This window comes from Drosophila albomicans, chromosome 2L, assembly GCF_009650485.2.
Source record: "Drosophila albomicans strain 15112-1751.03 chromosome 2L, ASM965048v2, whole genome shotgun sequence".
NCBI lineage: Eukaryota > Metazoa > Arthropoda > Insecta > Diptera > Drosophilidae > Drosophila > Drosophila albomicans.
In genome coordinates, this window is record NC_047628.2 from 3,309,253 (window position 1) to 3,324,296 (window position 15,044).

The 15,044-nt window shown below is 40.3% G+C and overlaps 3 protein-coding genes across 3 annotated transcripts; 1 reads left to right on the top strand and 2 right to left on the bottom strand.

Annotated features, from left to right (window-relative positions):
• Nucleotides 1-508: 508 nt before the first annotated feature.
• Nucleotides 509-6,164, bottom strand: LOC117564140 (MPN domain-containing protein CG4751). The gene is made up of 6 exons (XM_034242803.2): nt 5,725-6,164; nt 5,296-5,653; nt 5,145-5,232; nt 4,909-5,078; nt 4,583-4,831; nt 509-4,230 (listed from the first exon to the last, which is right to left on the bottom strand). Exons 1-6 carry the CDS (start codon nt 6,043-6,045, stop codon nt 1,181-1,183), a joined length of 4,236 nt encoding a protein of 1,411 aa, XP_034098694.1. The 5' UTR covers nt 6,046-6,164; the 3' UTR covers nt 509-1,180.
• A 2,352-nt stretch (nt 6,165-8,516) lies between these two features.
• Nucleotides 8,517-9,775, top strand: LOC117564132 (replication factor C subunit 3). Its single transcript, XM_034242792.2, has 2 exons — nt 8,517-8,675; nt 8,734-9,775. Exons 1-2 carry the CDS (start codon nt 8,616-8,618, stop codon nt 9,742-9,744), a joined length of 1,071 nt encoding a protein of 356 aa, XP_034098683.1. The 5' UTR covers nt 8,517-8,615; the 3' UTR covers nt 9,745-9,775.
• A 29-nt stretch (nt 9,776-9,804) lies between these two features.
• Nucleotides 9,805-14,979, bottom strand: LOC117564130 (nuclear pore complex protein Nup160 homolog). Its single transcript, XM_034242790.2, has 14 exons — nt 14,800-14,979; nt 14,614-14,716; nt 14,059-14,556; nt 13,829-13,998; nt 13,344-13,762; nt 12,610-13,291; nt 12,444-12,552; nt 12,219-12,380; nt 11,925-12,155; nt 11,743-11,861; nt 11,055-11,672; nt 10,478-10,990; nt 10,010-10,407; nt 9,805-9,945 (listed from the first exon to the last, which is right to left on the bottom strand). The coding sequence occupies exons 1-14, from the start codon at nt 14,885-14,887 to the stop codon at nt 9,817-9,819; spliced, it is 4,239 nt and encodes a 1,412-aa protein (XP_034098681.1). The 5' UTR covers nt 14,888-14,979; the 3' UTR covers nt 9,805-9,816.
• Between the last annotated feature and the right edge of the window lie 65 nt (nt 14,980-15,044).

Genomic DNA, 15,044 nt, shown 5'->3' on the forward strand with positions numbered 1-15,044 from the left:
ATATAATCAAATGATCCACTGAAGTCTCTTAGCACCACAACGGGCCTTTTCATTTCGATGAAGTAAACAGCACGTAAACACCTGTTCCCCAGGTATTTGTTTATGCATCTTTATCACAGCCTCACTTCTCAGTCAAGCTATTATTGTTGTTCTGTTTTATTTTTAAGGCAGGGGCTGATAATATTTTGAATAGCAGTTTGACTGGTTTAATTTAAATATTCTAGTAGATCATAACAAAATTGTTAACCGGTACTTTGATACACTTACATCTAAGTGTATTTTAATCTATTAAGTAAAACATTGAAGAAGGTGTGTCTTCTTGTCACTAATATAAAGAATATATACCAGGGAAATATTGTTTGTAAATATGTAAATCGGTAAATACGATGTTGCTCAATTAAATGCTGTTCGCAAATTAAACTTACCTGTGCAAAACTACCCATATAAAGTCTGTTGTGAACATCCAGAAATTAATTTATTTTCTATTTAATATTGTAAACTAAGAAACTAGTTTAAATATTTTATTGCGGCAAAGTCAATTTGAAATTATGTTATAGGTAATACATTTTATATATGTATGCAGTAAGTTTGTGTAGGTTCATGTTTGTATGCATTTATGTATCTGAGTGTACTATATTAAAATACTTAAAGTACCTTTGTGCATTATTTAAACCTAGAATAGTTTATTGTATAAATTAAATGTTTAAGGACATCAAGCACTAAATATACCCAACTTTGGGAATGCAATACATATGTATCTGTATATCTTAATATCATTATCTTTACTTTTATATGTATATGTGTTTGTTTTTGTTTCTGTACTTATCTACATTCTGGACATATTGCAAATATATCAAATTTATTACAAATGATACGCCATGCAGTATGAGTGCTAATTTCAACTGATTTTCAATGAATATTCCTTTAAATTAATTGCAATTAATATCTATGTAGACATGCGGAACTTTCTTAATTTCTCTTGCTTTCCATGCCAATCTGCATTTTACAATTTCAATTCGAATGCACAGGCATCTTAGAAAGGCGATTTAAGTCATGGGTATGAGTTTGGGAAGAGATTCACTTAACATTATATTGAGAATGGGGGATAGATACTGCTGAGAAAATACTGCGTTCACTGGGACATACTACACTCGTCAGTAGAAGCGCCTTGTCGCCTATCCTAATCATGTGATAAATTCAAGACATCATCCCCAACATTATTTTTCGGTATTTTCGCTGGCGGGGGAGCAGCTAAATCAGCTACCGATGCAAACTCCATTCGTTTCTTAGGCAATGCATTGCCAAGTAGGGCACCTGGCGGTGCCAATTCCCCGTACAGACGGCTTAGATCCGGAGATGGACGTCGATGCGATGAACCGCTGCTACCGTCCGACGGCGCTGGTGACGGCGTGTTTGAGGGCACACTGGATATTGCCAAATCGACAGCACTAAAATTATATTTGCTACCTGAATTGGCATTTCCAATTATGCTACCGCCTCCGCCCCCGCTGCTTATGGACTTGGTAGGTGTAAGTCGCTCCAATGCCGGCGACGCAGATGATTCTCTAGTTCGAGCCGACGAAGGTGTTGTCGATTTGGGCGGCTTCATCATCATGGCCGACAGAGATTCCTGCTGAATCTTGAACAGGGCCGAAGGGGACATAAACATATTATTTGCTGCTAACGTTGACTTAGACAGCGGATCTGGTATTCCATATTTTCCATGCTGCTGCTGAAAGAATGCCGCATAATCCTGCATTTTCTCCTGGGCCAGTGCATTGTAGTAAGCCGCAGAGTTTGATAGAGTAGATGGTGATGGTACGCCCGTTGCCGCTGAACTGCTGCCGGATTTTGAAGAGTTACCTGTTACAGCAACTGCTGCAGTCGCTCCTGATGGCGCTGCAAAAAGCGCATCCAAATCGGCGGCTGCCTTGTTCTGGCGATATAGCAACGCTTTAATTTCTGAATCATGCTTCTCCAGTTGCAGCAGTTGATTAAGCATATCCGATTGCATGTCCTTCTGCTTTTGCTTGAGACTAACTGCGCTGGCAGCGCCACCGGCGGCAGCAGCCATGCCACTTGCGCCAGCAGCCAGCAATGCAGACAGCTCATTGTGAGCTCCACTCATATGTTTGCTTCCGGTTCCAGCCATTGCAGCGGCAAATTGATTGTTCGGATCAAACAATTTCGTGTAGGTCTGTAATAATGCTGTGTAGTCGGCTTGGGCTGATTGTTGTTGCTGCTGTTGCTGCTGCTGATGCTGTTGTTTCTTGCTGGTAGTAACAGGTGGCGGCGGTATTGATGCTGCAGCAACTGCAGCCATATGCTGCTGTAGGAACGCATTGAGGTCATTGCTCTGCTTGCTCTGCTGCTGCATGTAGGAATCATAGCCCAGCAGCTTAGACGCTTGAATTAAATTGTTGTAGTCAGCATTGAGTGCAGCAGCAGCAGCTGCCGCCGACGATGATGAAGATGCAGCCGATGTTGATTTTGACGACTTGCTGCTTGTTGGATTTGTCGCTTGTTGATTGCTGCCTGTCAAATAACTTAAATCAGAGCCAAAGCCCAACGTTCCAAGTGTGGTAGCACCCAAGGCCTCTGCTTGCTGTAAGAGCAGAGCCGCATACTCAGGCGAACGTATTAGTTCGCTCATCTTAAGCGGATCATTCTTGAGCTCGTCCAGTTCTTTCATGAGCTTTGTTTTATACGAGTTCGATGATGAGCTAGAATTCGATGATGACGATGACGCCGAGGACTTAGAAGATCGTTCCATTTTTGACTTGCTGCCACTGTTACTGCCACTGTTGTTAGTATTGCTGCTGCCGCTTATGCTTCCCGTGTTGCTGGCCGTGGGAAGCGGCATGTTGAAACTATTGGAATAGGCTGCCACAGCCGCTGCCACATTGGGATCGCTAAGATTACCTAGCGCTGTCGCACTGTTGGACTGTTTTGAGCCACCAACTTTAGCCGCTGCTGCAGCCAATTGATTAAGCGATGAACTGCCATAATCCTTGCGTTGTTGCTGCTGAAAGAGAGCGGCCAGATCTGCCTGCAGAAAATTGGGCGGTAATTGGCCAGCTAGCTGTGCCAAACTAGCTGCCATCAAGTCATTGGCTGTTGGCAAACACGCTGCAGATGGCGGCACTAATGGCACCGAGGTCAGTGCATCATATTTATTCGGTGTCAAACTTGGACTATTTCGGGCAATGTCGCTAACACTAAACTTGCCAGGACTTGGTGCTGGCGAATTTCGTGTGCGGGATGTGTGCGACGAGGCATCCGATTTAGCTGGCGATGGCGAGGCCCGCACTGGAAGCTCAAACTTTGCAGGACTGGCAGCATTCGATTGTAATTGAAGATTTGTGGGACTGTCTCGTGGTGATACAGATTGTGCTTGGACAGAACTTGTTGCAATGCTATTCACTGGCGGTATCTGGGGCACCAGTGGGACCTGTGGAGGCGGCAACTGGTTGGCAGAAGCAGTCAGCGGTATCGGTGGCACCACGGCACTTGGTGTTGTGGCTGGAGTATGGTTCGTTGGATTTGGCGTTGCCAATGGTGATAGCATACGAACTGGATTCATATTAAGTCCCGATGGCATACAAAGTTGTTCCTGCAGCGACATTACTTTAAGCTCGCTAGCTTTTTGCTCAGCTTGCAGTGTCGTTTCATCCTCTATCTTTCGAGACACTTCTTCGACGGAATTCAATTGAATAATCTCTCCCAATGGTTCCTCTTTGAGCTTCTGCTCTTCCAGTTTAATATCATTCATCGACTCAGATTGCGACTGTGACTGTTGCTGCGTCGCCTTTTCCATCTTAACTATCAAATCATCGTCATCATTATCAATTATCTTAATAGTCTTCGGTGGTATGAAATCGTCTTCCTGTTCACAGTCTAGGACGGCACATAACCAATTCCACAATGCTTTATCACTCTGCTTCGATGGAAACTTTGGATACAGAGTGTTTTTCAATTTCTCGATGTAGCTAACATCGTTGTTGTAAATGTTACGAAACTTGACAATCTCGCCACGATACTGAGTATAATAATCGACGCACGATTGAATTTCAGTCCGCACCTCTTCTGGTATCTCTTTATCGGGCAGCACCGAATATTGCATTAACATTGGTCGTCCATATTCCATGGCCTGTTTATTTTCATTTGGCGGCACTATCCATATACACTTCACTACCGACTCCAGAGTTGGGTTTTCTTCGTAATAAGGGGCTAGAAAGACAACAAGAGATCTTTATTAATGGCAGTCCAATTTTGTTTCGTTTTGAGCTTCAAATTTAAATGGAATTAAACCGGATCAGGAACCGAACCATTAAAATTGCATAAAAAACACCGAACACACTGATTAAAACCTTTTTATGAAAATAAGTTAGATTTTACGGTTCCTTAAAAAAAAAAAATCTATTCTTCAGTTACAAAACAATGTTTTGATTTTTTTTTTAAATTCTTATCTATATGACTACGAATGAATTTAGTAGGAAATATTTTTCGAAAGAACAAATAATTGAAACTTATATTAACAATGCAAACTAAAACCTAGGCGTCACGAGCACCTTGTACTTACAAATAATAAGTGAAACGCATGGTGTATATGTTAGATCGCTAGCACCTCGCATGCGTATCTGATAGTCTAGTTGTGAATCGCAATCGCGTAATGTCGGCTCAGCTTGAAACTTGGGATGCGAGTGATACCAGCCAACAAGCAAAACTTGATCTTGTAACATCATTTTCTGTATATCCCGCTCTACTTCTCCGGCCCGTTGGCGATCGAAGCGGGTGTTGCGGCATGGATACGTTTTCGTTATTGTCAATGCTGCAAATCCAAAAATAAAACAAAACATTACAGTTTCATGCCACACACATAAGGTGTACATTTAATTCCGGACTCACTGTGCGTGTTCATATCCCAAGTACCTCCCAAATATCCGCACACTTCGCGTACGGTCAAATGGCAATGGAAATCAGCTAGCAAAAGAGCGGAGGATGTGATTGTCAATAGAAAAGGTTGTAATTTGCCCAATGAAGTGAACGGCACGGCCTCAATTAACATATTGGCATCGCTAGAAATAAAAAGTAAAATTTGCAGTAAACAACTCATAAACACTAAAATATAGCGAAAGACTTACTGAATAATATTGCGATTGGTCACAGTATTGTGCTGAAATACTGTACGTTTCACAATTAAATCTGGTGATTCAGTTTTGCGTTCGGCGTCTATCAGAAAAACAAAATACGTTTATCATTCTGAATAGTCTTTAATAAGATATGTTATCTTACCTAGTTCACCATCCTCTGGCGTTGACTCCTTTTGCAAAGCACACTTTCGCAAATATGTATTTTTATAGGCATCTAGCTTTTTGCCCTTGTATTTTACAGAGGCCCAACCGCAGCCACTCTTTTTTTCAGGATTTATGATTCGTTTACAATGCATTGCCCAAGCACTGGGTGTTACAAATATTGTTTCAGTCTCTTGAGATTTAATTTTACCATCTGGCAAAAGATCACCCACAAACTTTTGTCCCAGGTAATCAATTGTCATTAGCGATTTGCCTGGCTGTAGAACGTTTGCAGCCATTAGAGTTTGCAGAGTTACTGTGCGACCAGTGCCATTGAATCCCTCATAGTTCTCCTTCGCCTATACCCAAAAATATATACAATATTGTACGTAGATATGGCAACAAAAATTTGTACAACAGATTGGCTTACCTCGTCATCATTCTCATCGTCAGGCACATCGCTGTCTGCATCTTTTTCACACATACTATCTTCCAGTATGGAAATCTGACAGGGCGCCACTGCCTCGGCAGGAGTGGGTTCTGCGTCCGCTTCACCTTCAGCCGCATCCGACATAGACATATCGCGTTCCCCATCCACATCACTTACATCGTCATTTGTTGTTTGCGGCAGCAGTGGCGTCGAGTCGCCCTCGCCATCAGCCTCTCCGTCCGTGCTGCCATCCATTTGGTTTTCACGCACCTCTAATTGTTCGCCATCGGGCGTTAAGCCATTTTCCACACCGTTTTCCATGCGCTTATGTCTAGTTTTTATTAGAAAATAAATCCTTTCCAAATTTTGCTATCCACGATTATGCCGCAGAACAGCCGCAGAATTTATGTATGTGGTAGCAAATAGAGGTGCAAAAATATCGATATCGCACTCTATGTGCGACATACACTAAACTCTATAAATAATAATTTTAGTTTCATATTCAAGTTACAACAAAAAAGTTACGAATAATACCAACGATGCAGGTATTATTACATTTGAATTAGTTTAATAAATAAAGAAATTAAATAAATTAAAAAGTATATATTTAAATATCGATATTATTGGTGATGCATCTCTCAGTGATGCGACAGTAATTTTTCGTCACAGAATTTATTTAAAGAAGCTTAAATTATCGATGTAGCTATCGATGCAACTCTAATAGCCCTTTTCCACTGCACTCAGTTTTTTTACGTTTCGAACTGACTTTTTTTTCTTATGGATTTTCACATTGGGCAACCGTAACATTCGACCTGAACGGAAGAAAACCGAAAAAAACCGAGGTTTCTTGTTTTTCGTTGTTTCTATTTACTAACTCGATTAGAATTTCTTACTGTTAACAAAGTGGTCAAAATGTTTTAAACTTTTGTAGTATTGAGCCAATACTATTGATTAATTGATTATAAAAAGTTGATTGCTTAATTTATTCGATAATTTGTATATATAAAACGATAAGTTCAGCTGATTACTCAGGACACATTGGAAAACTTCTTGCTTGCAAGATTTACGTAAATTAGAAGACGAAAAAAGGCGACGCACCATGATTTTATAAACGATCCACAGCTCATACGCCATTCCTGCCACACAAAAGTAACAATGTTTTGTCAATTTGCCGAATCTTCCATCAAATAATGTCAGAAATGAAACATTTATCTTATTGAGTAACACGGAACTGCATAACTTTTTTGACCTCATATTTACTGGATTAAATGATGAAAAGCCCAGCTTTCAGAATTTTCAATCCAAAGACGTTTGTAAGCTTTGCACAAAATAAATGCAAATTTTTTTGGCGTTTCCAAAACGGTTACAAGAAGTTCAACATTTTTCGAATTCAAATAAGCTAACAACAATTTTAGTAGTAAGTAATGAAATAACATTTTTTTTGAGTTTGTTGTTAATAATTAATTCATTTATAGAACGAAGGCGAAAATCAATTTGAAATTGGATTGACCTAACAAAAAGGACGATTCTTTAAGTATTATCAATGGCATCGATACTTCAAGTAGCTGAAGTAGCATCGATCCTTCAAATACCATAAATGGCAATAGTGATGTTGTTCGACAATGTGGAAAGTGCAATCGAACATTTCACAGATTTTCCTCATATAAAACGCATAAATGCAAAATTAAAGAAACAGCGATATTGACTGGTATTGACAATGAGAAATCTTCAAGTGGAATTAATGGCGCTGATAATTCGCTTGGGGCATGTGGAAAATGCAACCGAGCATTTCGAAAATTGTCCTTGTATAAAACACACAAATGCAGATCCAAAAAAAACAACAAATTAATTGGTATTGACGATGAAGGACTATTTCCCTGTAAAGTTTGCGGAAAGCATTACAAAACCAAAGCTCTTCTGGACACTCACATCAAACGAGTGCATTGCGAAGCAGCTAATGAGTGTCCATATTGCCAACGGAAGTTTAAACAGAAGCACCATATGAATGATCATGTAAAATCAGTTCACGAAGGAATCCGACCTTATCAATGTAGGTATGATCGATCATTTGGTCTACCAAAGACCCTACGTGTTCATTTGATGGGACACAAAAACGAGCGACCATATCAATGCGATGTGTGTGAGAAAACTTTTATTCAAATTACCGATTTAAAGCGCCACCAAAAGAATCACTGGTCGGATCCGCAGATTAGATGCCCAATATGCTCACAAGGCAACAGCAGTCAGACAGAGTTGACCGAACACGTGGCCCGACACAGTAATAGGGATGGTTATCAATGCAACAAGTGTGGACTCAAATTTACCAAGCTTTTTCACTTAAAAAACCACGATGATGCAGTACATTTGAAGTTGCGGCCATTTAAGTATGACTTCAATGATTGCTGTAAGACGTTTGCTGCTCGCAAAACTCTTCGAATGCATCAGCTAACACATGCTGGTAATAACTCAACGATTTGCAATACTTGTGATAAGAAGTTCAGCTCCAAATCAAGTTATTAATATGCCATTACTCCGTACACAAACAACAAATCATTTAAACAGGAGACCATAACTGATGATTAAAGAAGGAATTCATGTTTAAAATAAAATTAAAAAATAAAGTTTTTGACAAGTTTAGATGTGACAAAGAAAAGAATAAAGATTTTAATCTATAATTATAATTATAAAGAATTTTAGATTTGTAAAAATAGACAATATCAACATAGGTTTCCGTATTTATTCGATTTGTATCGTATACGCTCTTATCGAATAGTTGCTTATTGGATTAAAAAAGTTATCGGTATCGATTGGCAAACAATCAATTGTTTTCCCAAAAAAAGCGCGCACTGCCAGAATAATTAGCATTTTCAAGAAATTCCTACTAAGTTATCATGGCACTATGGGTAGACAAATACAGACCACGCGAATTATCCAAATTGGATTATCACAAAGTAAGTTTTAGTTACCGCTGAAATTCATTTATTATAAAAAGTATTTCTGCATACATAGGATCAGGCCGAAAATTTGCGCAATCTTTGCAAGCAAAGCGATTTCCCGCATCTAATGTTCTACGGACCATCGGGAGCTGGAAAGAAGACGCGCATAATGTGCCTTCTACGCGAAATGTATGGTGTCGGAGTAGAAAGGTTGCGCAATGAGACGATGAGCTTTACAACGCCATCAAATCGTAAGATCGAAGTAATGACGGTCAGCAGCAACTATCATTTGGAAGTGAATCCATCGGATGCTGGCATGTATGATCGCACTGTAGTCATAGATCTTATCAAACAGGTGGCGCAGACGCACCAGATCGACATCAATGGTCAGCGCGAGTTCAAGGTGATTGTAATATCGGAGGGCGATGAGCTAACTAAGGATGCACAACACGCTCTACGTCGAACCATGGAGAAGTACATCGCCACATGCCGCATTATACTATCCGTCAATTCCACATCTCGCATCATTCCGGCTATTCGATCACGTTGTTTGGGCATAAGAGTAGCTGCGCCCAGCTCCACAGAGATGACATCTGTTTTACAAGCCACGTGCAAACGTGAAGGACTCGTGTTGCCACCAGAGTTGGCCATGCGGGTTGTTGATAAATCTGAGCGGAATCTGCGACGAGCTCTTCTAATGCTCGAAGCGTCCAAAGTGCAGCAGTATCCATTCACAGCGCAACAGGAGATCGCCGATCTAGATTGGCAAGTATATCTACGCGAAACGGCAAATCAGATTGTAAGTGAGCAAACGCCAGCGAAATTGGAAAAAATACGCGACCGTTTGTATGAGCTGCTCTCGCAAGGAGTGCCGCCGAATATAATTTTTCGCGGCCTTGTCGAGCATCTGGTCAACAATTGTGATATGTCCATCAAAGCAAAGACACTGGAACATGCCACACAATACGAGCATCGTATGCAAAACGGCGCTAAGCACATATTTCACTTGGAAGCCTTTGTGGCTCAATTTATGAATATTTACAAGAAATTCCTGGCCGATTTGGTAATGACAGATGATTTCTAAATATATAATTACTGAATCTTTATTACTATTAAAATTACTATCGAAAATGCGCTGGAGAAATGAGAAATTATTTCAACCAAAAATTTGTCGTTGCTGTCTGTTTTCTCGATCCGTTAAAATCGCTAGCTTCATTTTGTCCTCTGTAGTGCGTTTAACTGTTTCGATGTACCTAGAAACTTCTTCCTCTAGCTTAAGGTGTGCCTGCAAATAGAAAATGTTTTGAAGAACAAAGTGGCGAATGGCAATCCTTAATCCAAAATGTTACCATTTCATATTCAAGATGTTCTTTGCCATTAATCCTTAAACCATGCAGCAACAAATCGATAGTGTTGATAGGAAATGATAGCTGTGGATTAGCTACATTGACCGAATGCTTGAAGTCGAAGTATTCACTGCCAGCTCCCAACATGCCTCCAATCATCTCGCATGCCAAGTCGCTAGCATCGAGCAATCGATGATGCTTCACCAGGAGATGCAACAGTTCCCGACTGTTGGCCAGCTTGTAGGAGTCGTACAACCATTGTGGCACAAATGCATTCAATGTGAGTATGCGGTTAACAACAGCTTTGCGAACTAAAGTCGATTCGCTCAGTTCATTATCAATAACGAGTTTCTGCAGCAACGACCAAGCCATATCTGCTGCATTGTTGCGATGCGCCAAATCTAGAAACACATTTAAGATACGATTAAATATGTATGTGACTAATAAAACAAAGCTGCACGCATATTCTACCTGCCAAATCATTGTTTTGCAACCAAGCCCAGGAATCCTTAGACTTATCCTCCGTGGTGCTAACACACTCGGCTGCAAGACTCTCGAATATGGGCAGCACAGAGAACTCATTGCCACGGGCGAGTTTTAGAGCTGCTGTATAGAGTCCGCAGGTCGCCAAGAGATAGGAAAGTTCCTCGGCGCCAGCCATCTCGTGAGCGGACATGTCCTTGCGATGATACGAGAGTTCTTTTAGGGCCTCCGCATGCAGCAGCTCTCGACGTACATCGGCCAATTCAAGTACAATTACGTCTTGTACACATCCAGTGTCCAGCTTTGTAGCGTCTTCATTATCCTGTTCCATCAAGACCTTGTCGTCCCCAATTGTCGGTTTTGCAATCCATCTGTATCGCTTATCAACCAAATACAGACAGTTAATGCAAACCAACAGCGCAGAGCAGCGCTTCTGCAGAGCATCGGGAGCATCACTGTCAACCTGCAAACGCATTGCCTGCTCATACATGACAGTTGCAGCTGCGTAAGATTTATATAGTTGTAAATGTGTGCGTAAAATTGGAAATAAATTATTTAATCTTACCCTTCCTCATGTTGCCTTTATTGGCATGGAAAGCATAAAGGAAATTGTATACTTCATTTTGATCAATACTAAGTGAGCGTGCACGGGACTCGACAATGTTCTCAAACTCCTCCTGCAAGCAATTATAGGGCAATTGCATGAGCAAATCAAATCGCTTACTTTGGAACAACATTATGACCAGCTGACGAAGGCAGTCCTTGCGTCGCGAAGTATCAGCATTATAGACCAAAGCATGATATGCTTCCTCATAGTGACCCAGCAGTAAATGATTGTTAAAAACAATCGATTGGAACATAGGCAGCTGTGGATCGTCAACATGAAGCTTGCTCATTGCCATCTGAGCCAATTGGATGATGTAATCTGATGCCGAATGTTGTTCGAACAATTGTATCACTTTCAAATAATAGTGCACCAAAGCGACTTTATAATCCTCCTTTGTTGGCACAATACCTTGTCTGCTGAGAATGCCTTCGAGTTTCGAGTAAAGCGGCGTGTTTTTCAAAACTTGTTCAAACAGAAACGGTTCCTTGAGCACATTCTCTGCCACTTGTTCAAACAGAAATATTGCCTTTTGCGGCTCACCACAATCCAATAGCGAAACAGCTCGCATAAAGCATCCTGTAAATAAAACATATTTGTGATTAGTATTTATATACACTTATTCCTCATTTTAATACTGTCTACATACGCGAAATAGTCTTTTCGTCACACCACCCAGATAATAAACGAACATAGTCCTGAATGATAATGTGATGACAAGTACCAAATAGCCACTCTGGAAATACATCATTCCAAGCTTCAGGCCAGCTGAAATCCGTGTCAAATATAAACCATTGATAAATAAATTATAAAAAATTATGTACAACTTACAGCATTTGATTAATAAATCCAACAAGCTGTAACAGTGTCTGGCGCATTGGTAACTGTTCTATTGCTTGATTGTGATCTTTTATCAGAATCGAAAGTGCGCTAAACAATCCCTTTGATTGCAAAAATAAACACAAAAGTGTGGTCTGGCTATTTAGTCGAATTTGACTTGAATAGGGACGAATGTAACCGCTGAAGAGTTGAGCCCGAGTCAATCGCTGCATGGACACCTCGCTGTATTTATAATAATAAATAAAATGTTAGCATTAGCAATATTAATTAAGTAGATCTGCTTACAAATTGGCTGGTGTGTTGAGAGAAATTGGTGTTTCAGATATCCAGACTAGCGTATAATACGAGTTCAAGAAATTAATGTTGGTCTTGATAGAATAGTTCTTTCGACTAGCCTGCCCACAAAGTATATACTGCAAAATCAACAGATTGCGACAAACACCGAAACTGTAAATATATTTCGAAAATAAAATTGAATTTGAAGTGTTGCTCGAAAGATGTTATACGAACCGTATCGTGGACATTTGTTTGACAGTTTCAGCTAGAATGGAAATGCCATACTCGCTGCCAAACAATGCTCCAGTTGATTGCAAGAAACGCGTCGATCTTGATATGCCATCTACAAGAAATTAATTTACAATTTATAATAAAATATATTGCTATGAATTGAGCTTACTTGCAGGATCTGGATAGGCGTCCTGGTCGACAATAGCAAGCAAGTCGAGTAGCATATTAATGGCAGCGTCTAAGTTTGTAATTGACCGCAGTTTTAGAAGTACTTGGTCGATGGATCCTCGCGGAATTATAACGGCATTGTAGTTATTAAGTTCCTCGTCGCCTGAAGTAATTTGGAGCAACAGACTATTGATGGCATTGTCGTCTCGTTGATACAATTTCTTATCCAATTCAATTTTAATATCCTCAGTTAGAACCTTCTCCAATTGAGTGATGACAGTCATAAGCTTTACAAAACTCGTTGCTGCTGGCAGATCGTTGTCACAATAAGATGCAACAAAGTCTACGACGTTACCGGTAAGATCCTCTGGCAGCATTAGATGTTCCAACATTTCACATGGACGTAATAACGCAAATGACTGTCGACGAACAACACAAACAGCATCCATGGCACCCAAAACAGCCAGGCCAATAGGCTCGGAGAACTTGACGTGATATTGCTCACAGCAAGAGTAGAATCGATCCCAAAGTCTGGCGGCAATCTCCAAATACTCCTCGTCGCTGACAACAAAATCTTTAAGTTCGCATTGGATTTCATCTTCAACAGCTTGGCACACCTGCTCCTTAAGCATCGCTGTCGTTAGTTGCTTGATATCAAATTGCAAGTTGACACGTCGAAACATCTATAAAAAGGTATGTTATTCAAGTCAATGTTAAAATGTAAAATAACCTCACATATAGCGCCTTGGCGATCACATTATGATCAAAGCGACCAGGATGAAATATATATGATGTGTATGCCTCGCGCGGATCCACACCCTGCTCCACCGTTAGCCCATATCGGTCTGGTGGTGGCTCCAATACAGCTGTGACCAATTTGATTGTGTGGTTGACGTCTAAAAAGATCGCAGACATATTGAAATCCCCCTCAGCATTGCTCCACAATGTCCAAATGTGCGAAGATGTTGCATCGAAATCTGCTAAGTCCATTTGAGGCGCGGGTACTTTTTTTTTTACAGCTAAGTTGACTGTTCTCGCATTTGACTCGCTTAAATTGGAAACAATACTTAGGCAAATGAACTCCGCATTCTTTTCATGCGAAAGAAACACGCAAAAATTTTGGTCATCTACTTTGCGCATTAAACTATTTAGGGCTACAAAAAAGAAAATTTTTTGAGTTACAAAAATGATTAATTGGCCTAAATATCAAGAAAACCTACGTCCTTGAGCTCCATGGGATTCCGCACAACTAAGCGAAGCAACAGTTTGCAATGTGGACACGGACCACAAGCGCAGCTCGTTATTTCTGTATAACACCAAGAGATACATCTCTCCCTCAATGTGACTAAACACCATCGAAACAGCTGCATCCAAATTATCACCTCGACCACTGAAAATTAAAATGAATTTAATTGAAATACAAAGTATTTTGTTATTTCAATGGACTTACGTTAAAGCACCCTTTAAGTTGGATAGAAAACGTGGCATTAAATTTGACTCTTTCACTTCGTGCGACACTGTGTTGCCAGTGCGACAATTCATAACGTGAAGCATTAACTTGGACTGGTAGTCAACAGCAAAATAGGCTTCATTGCCATTCTCCGACATGTCGGATGCTGCTAACTGAGGCACATTTACAGCCATACTTCCATCCAGCACATAATATGTGCTCTGATCCTTCTGGCTTAAATTGACATCGTAAAACACAGAATGCTTTTGGACATCTGCCGTGGCTCCCACTCCAGCTGATGATCCATCGTTCTGCATGGGAAATGCGATACGATGAACGCTGCTCACGGTGACCACGAGCAAGGTGACATTGTTTTCCTGTTCCGAGAGCGAAACATTCAAAACGGCGGCGTCAGTAAAGCGTAGACGAAGATGGTTCTTTAAGAGTGTGACATCTAGACTAACTTCGGAGAGCTCCACAATATCTTGAAATGTGCGCCTGCAATATGTGTACAGATTACAACAAATTTATAATGTTAGCGACATATGTACATACCAATATATGAATCGGTTTCTATTTTGAATATTTTTCAGGTTATTATAGCAAAAGCTGCCGGATTTCCCAAAGGTCTTTATGTCCTGCAATGTACTTTGTGTTCCTAATTGTTTTATGCCAAATAAAGTAAAAGTAATTTACACGGTGGTTATCTGAAGCAAGCACTGTTAGTTGTGTGTGTCTTACCTGTATTTATTTCCAAATCTATCCACTCCTCAGGATTCAAGTTTTTAGGTATAACCTCCCGATAGCTCATATTAGCATTTGTTTTCATTTTAAATTATTTATTAGCGTTTAATTTGCAAACATCCAAAATATTACACAAATACATTGACGACTAACACCGGCACCGAAAAAAACACGCGCGTCTTATCGATAAGCGATACGTGTTGCATCAACTTGAATCGATATATAGCACTATTATCGAATAT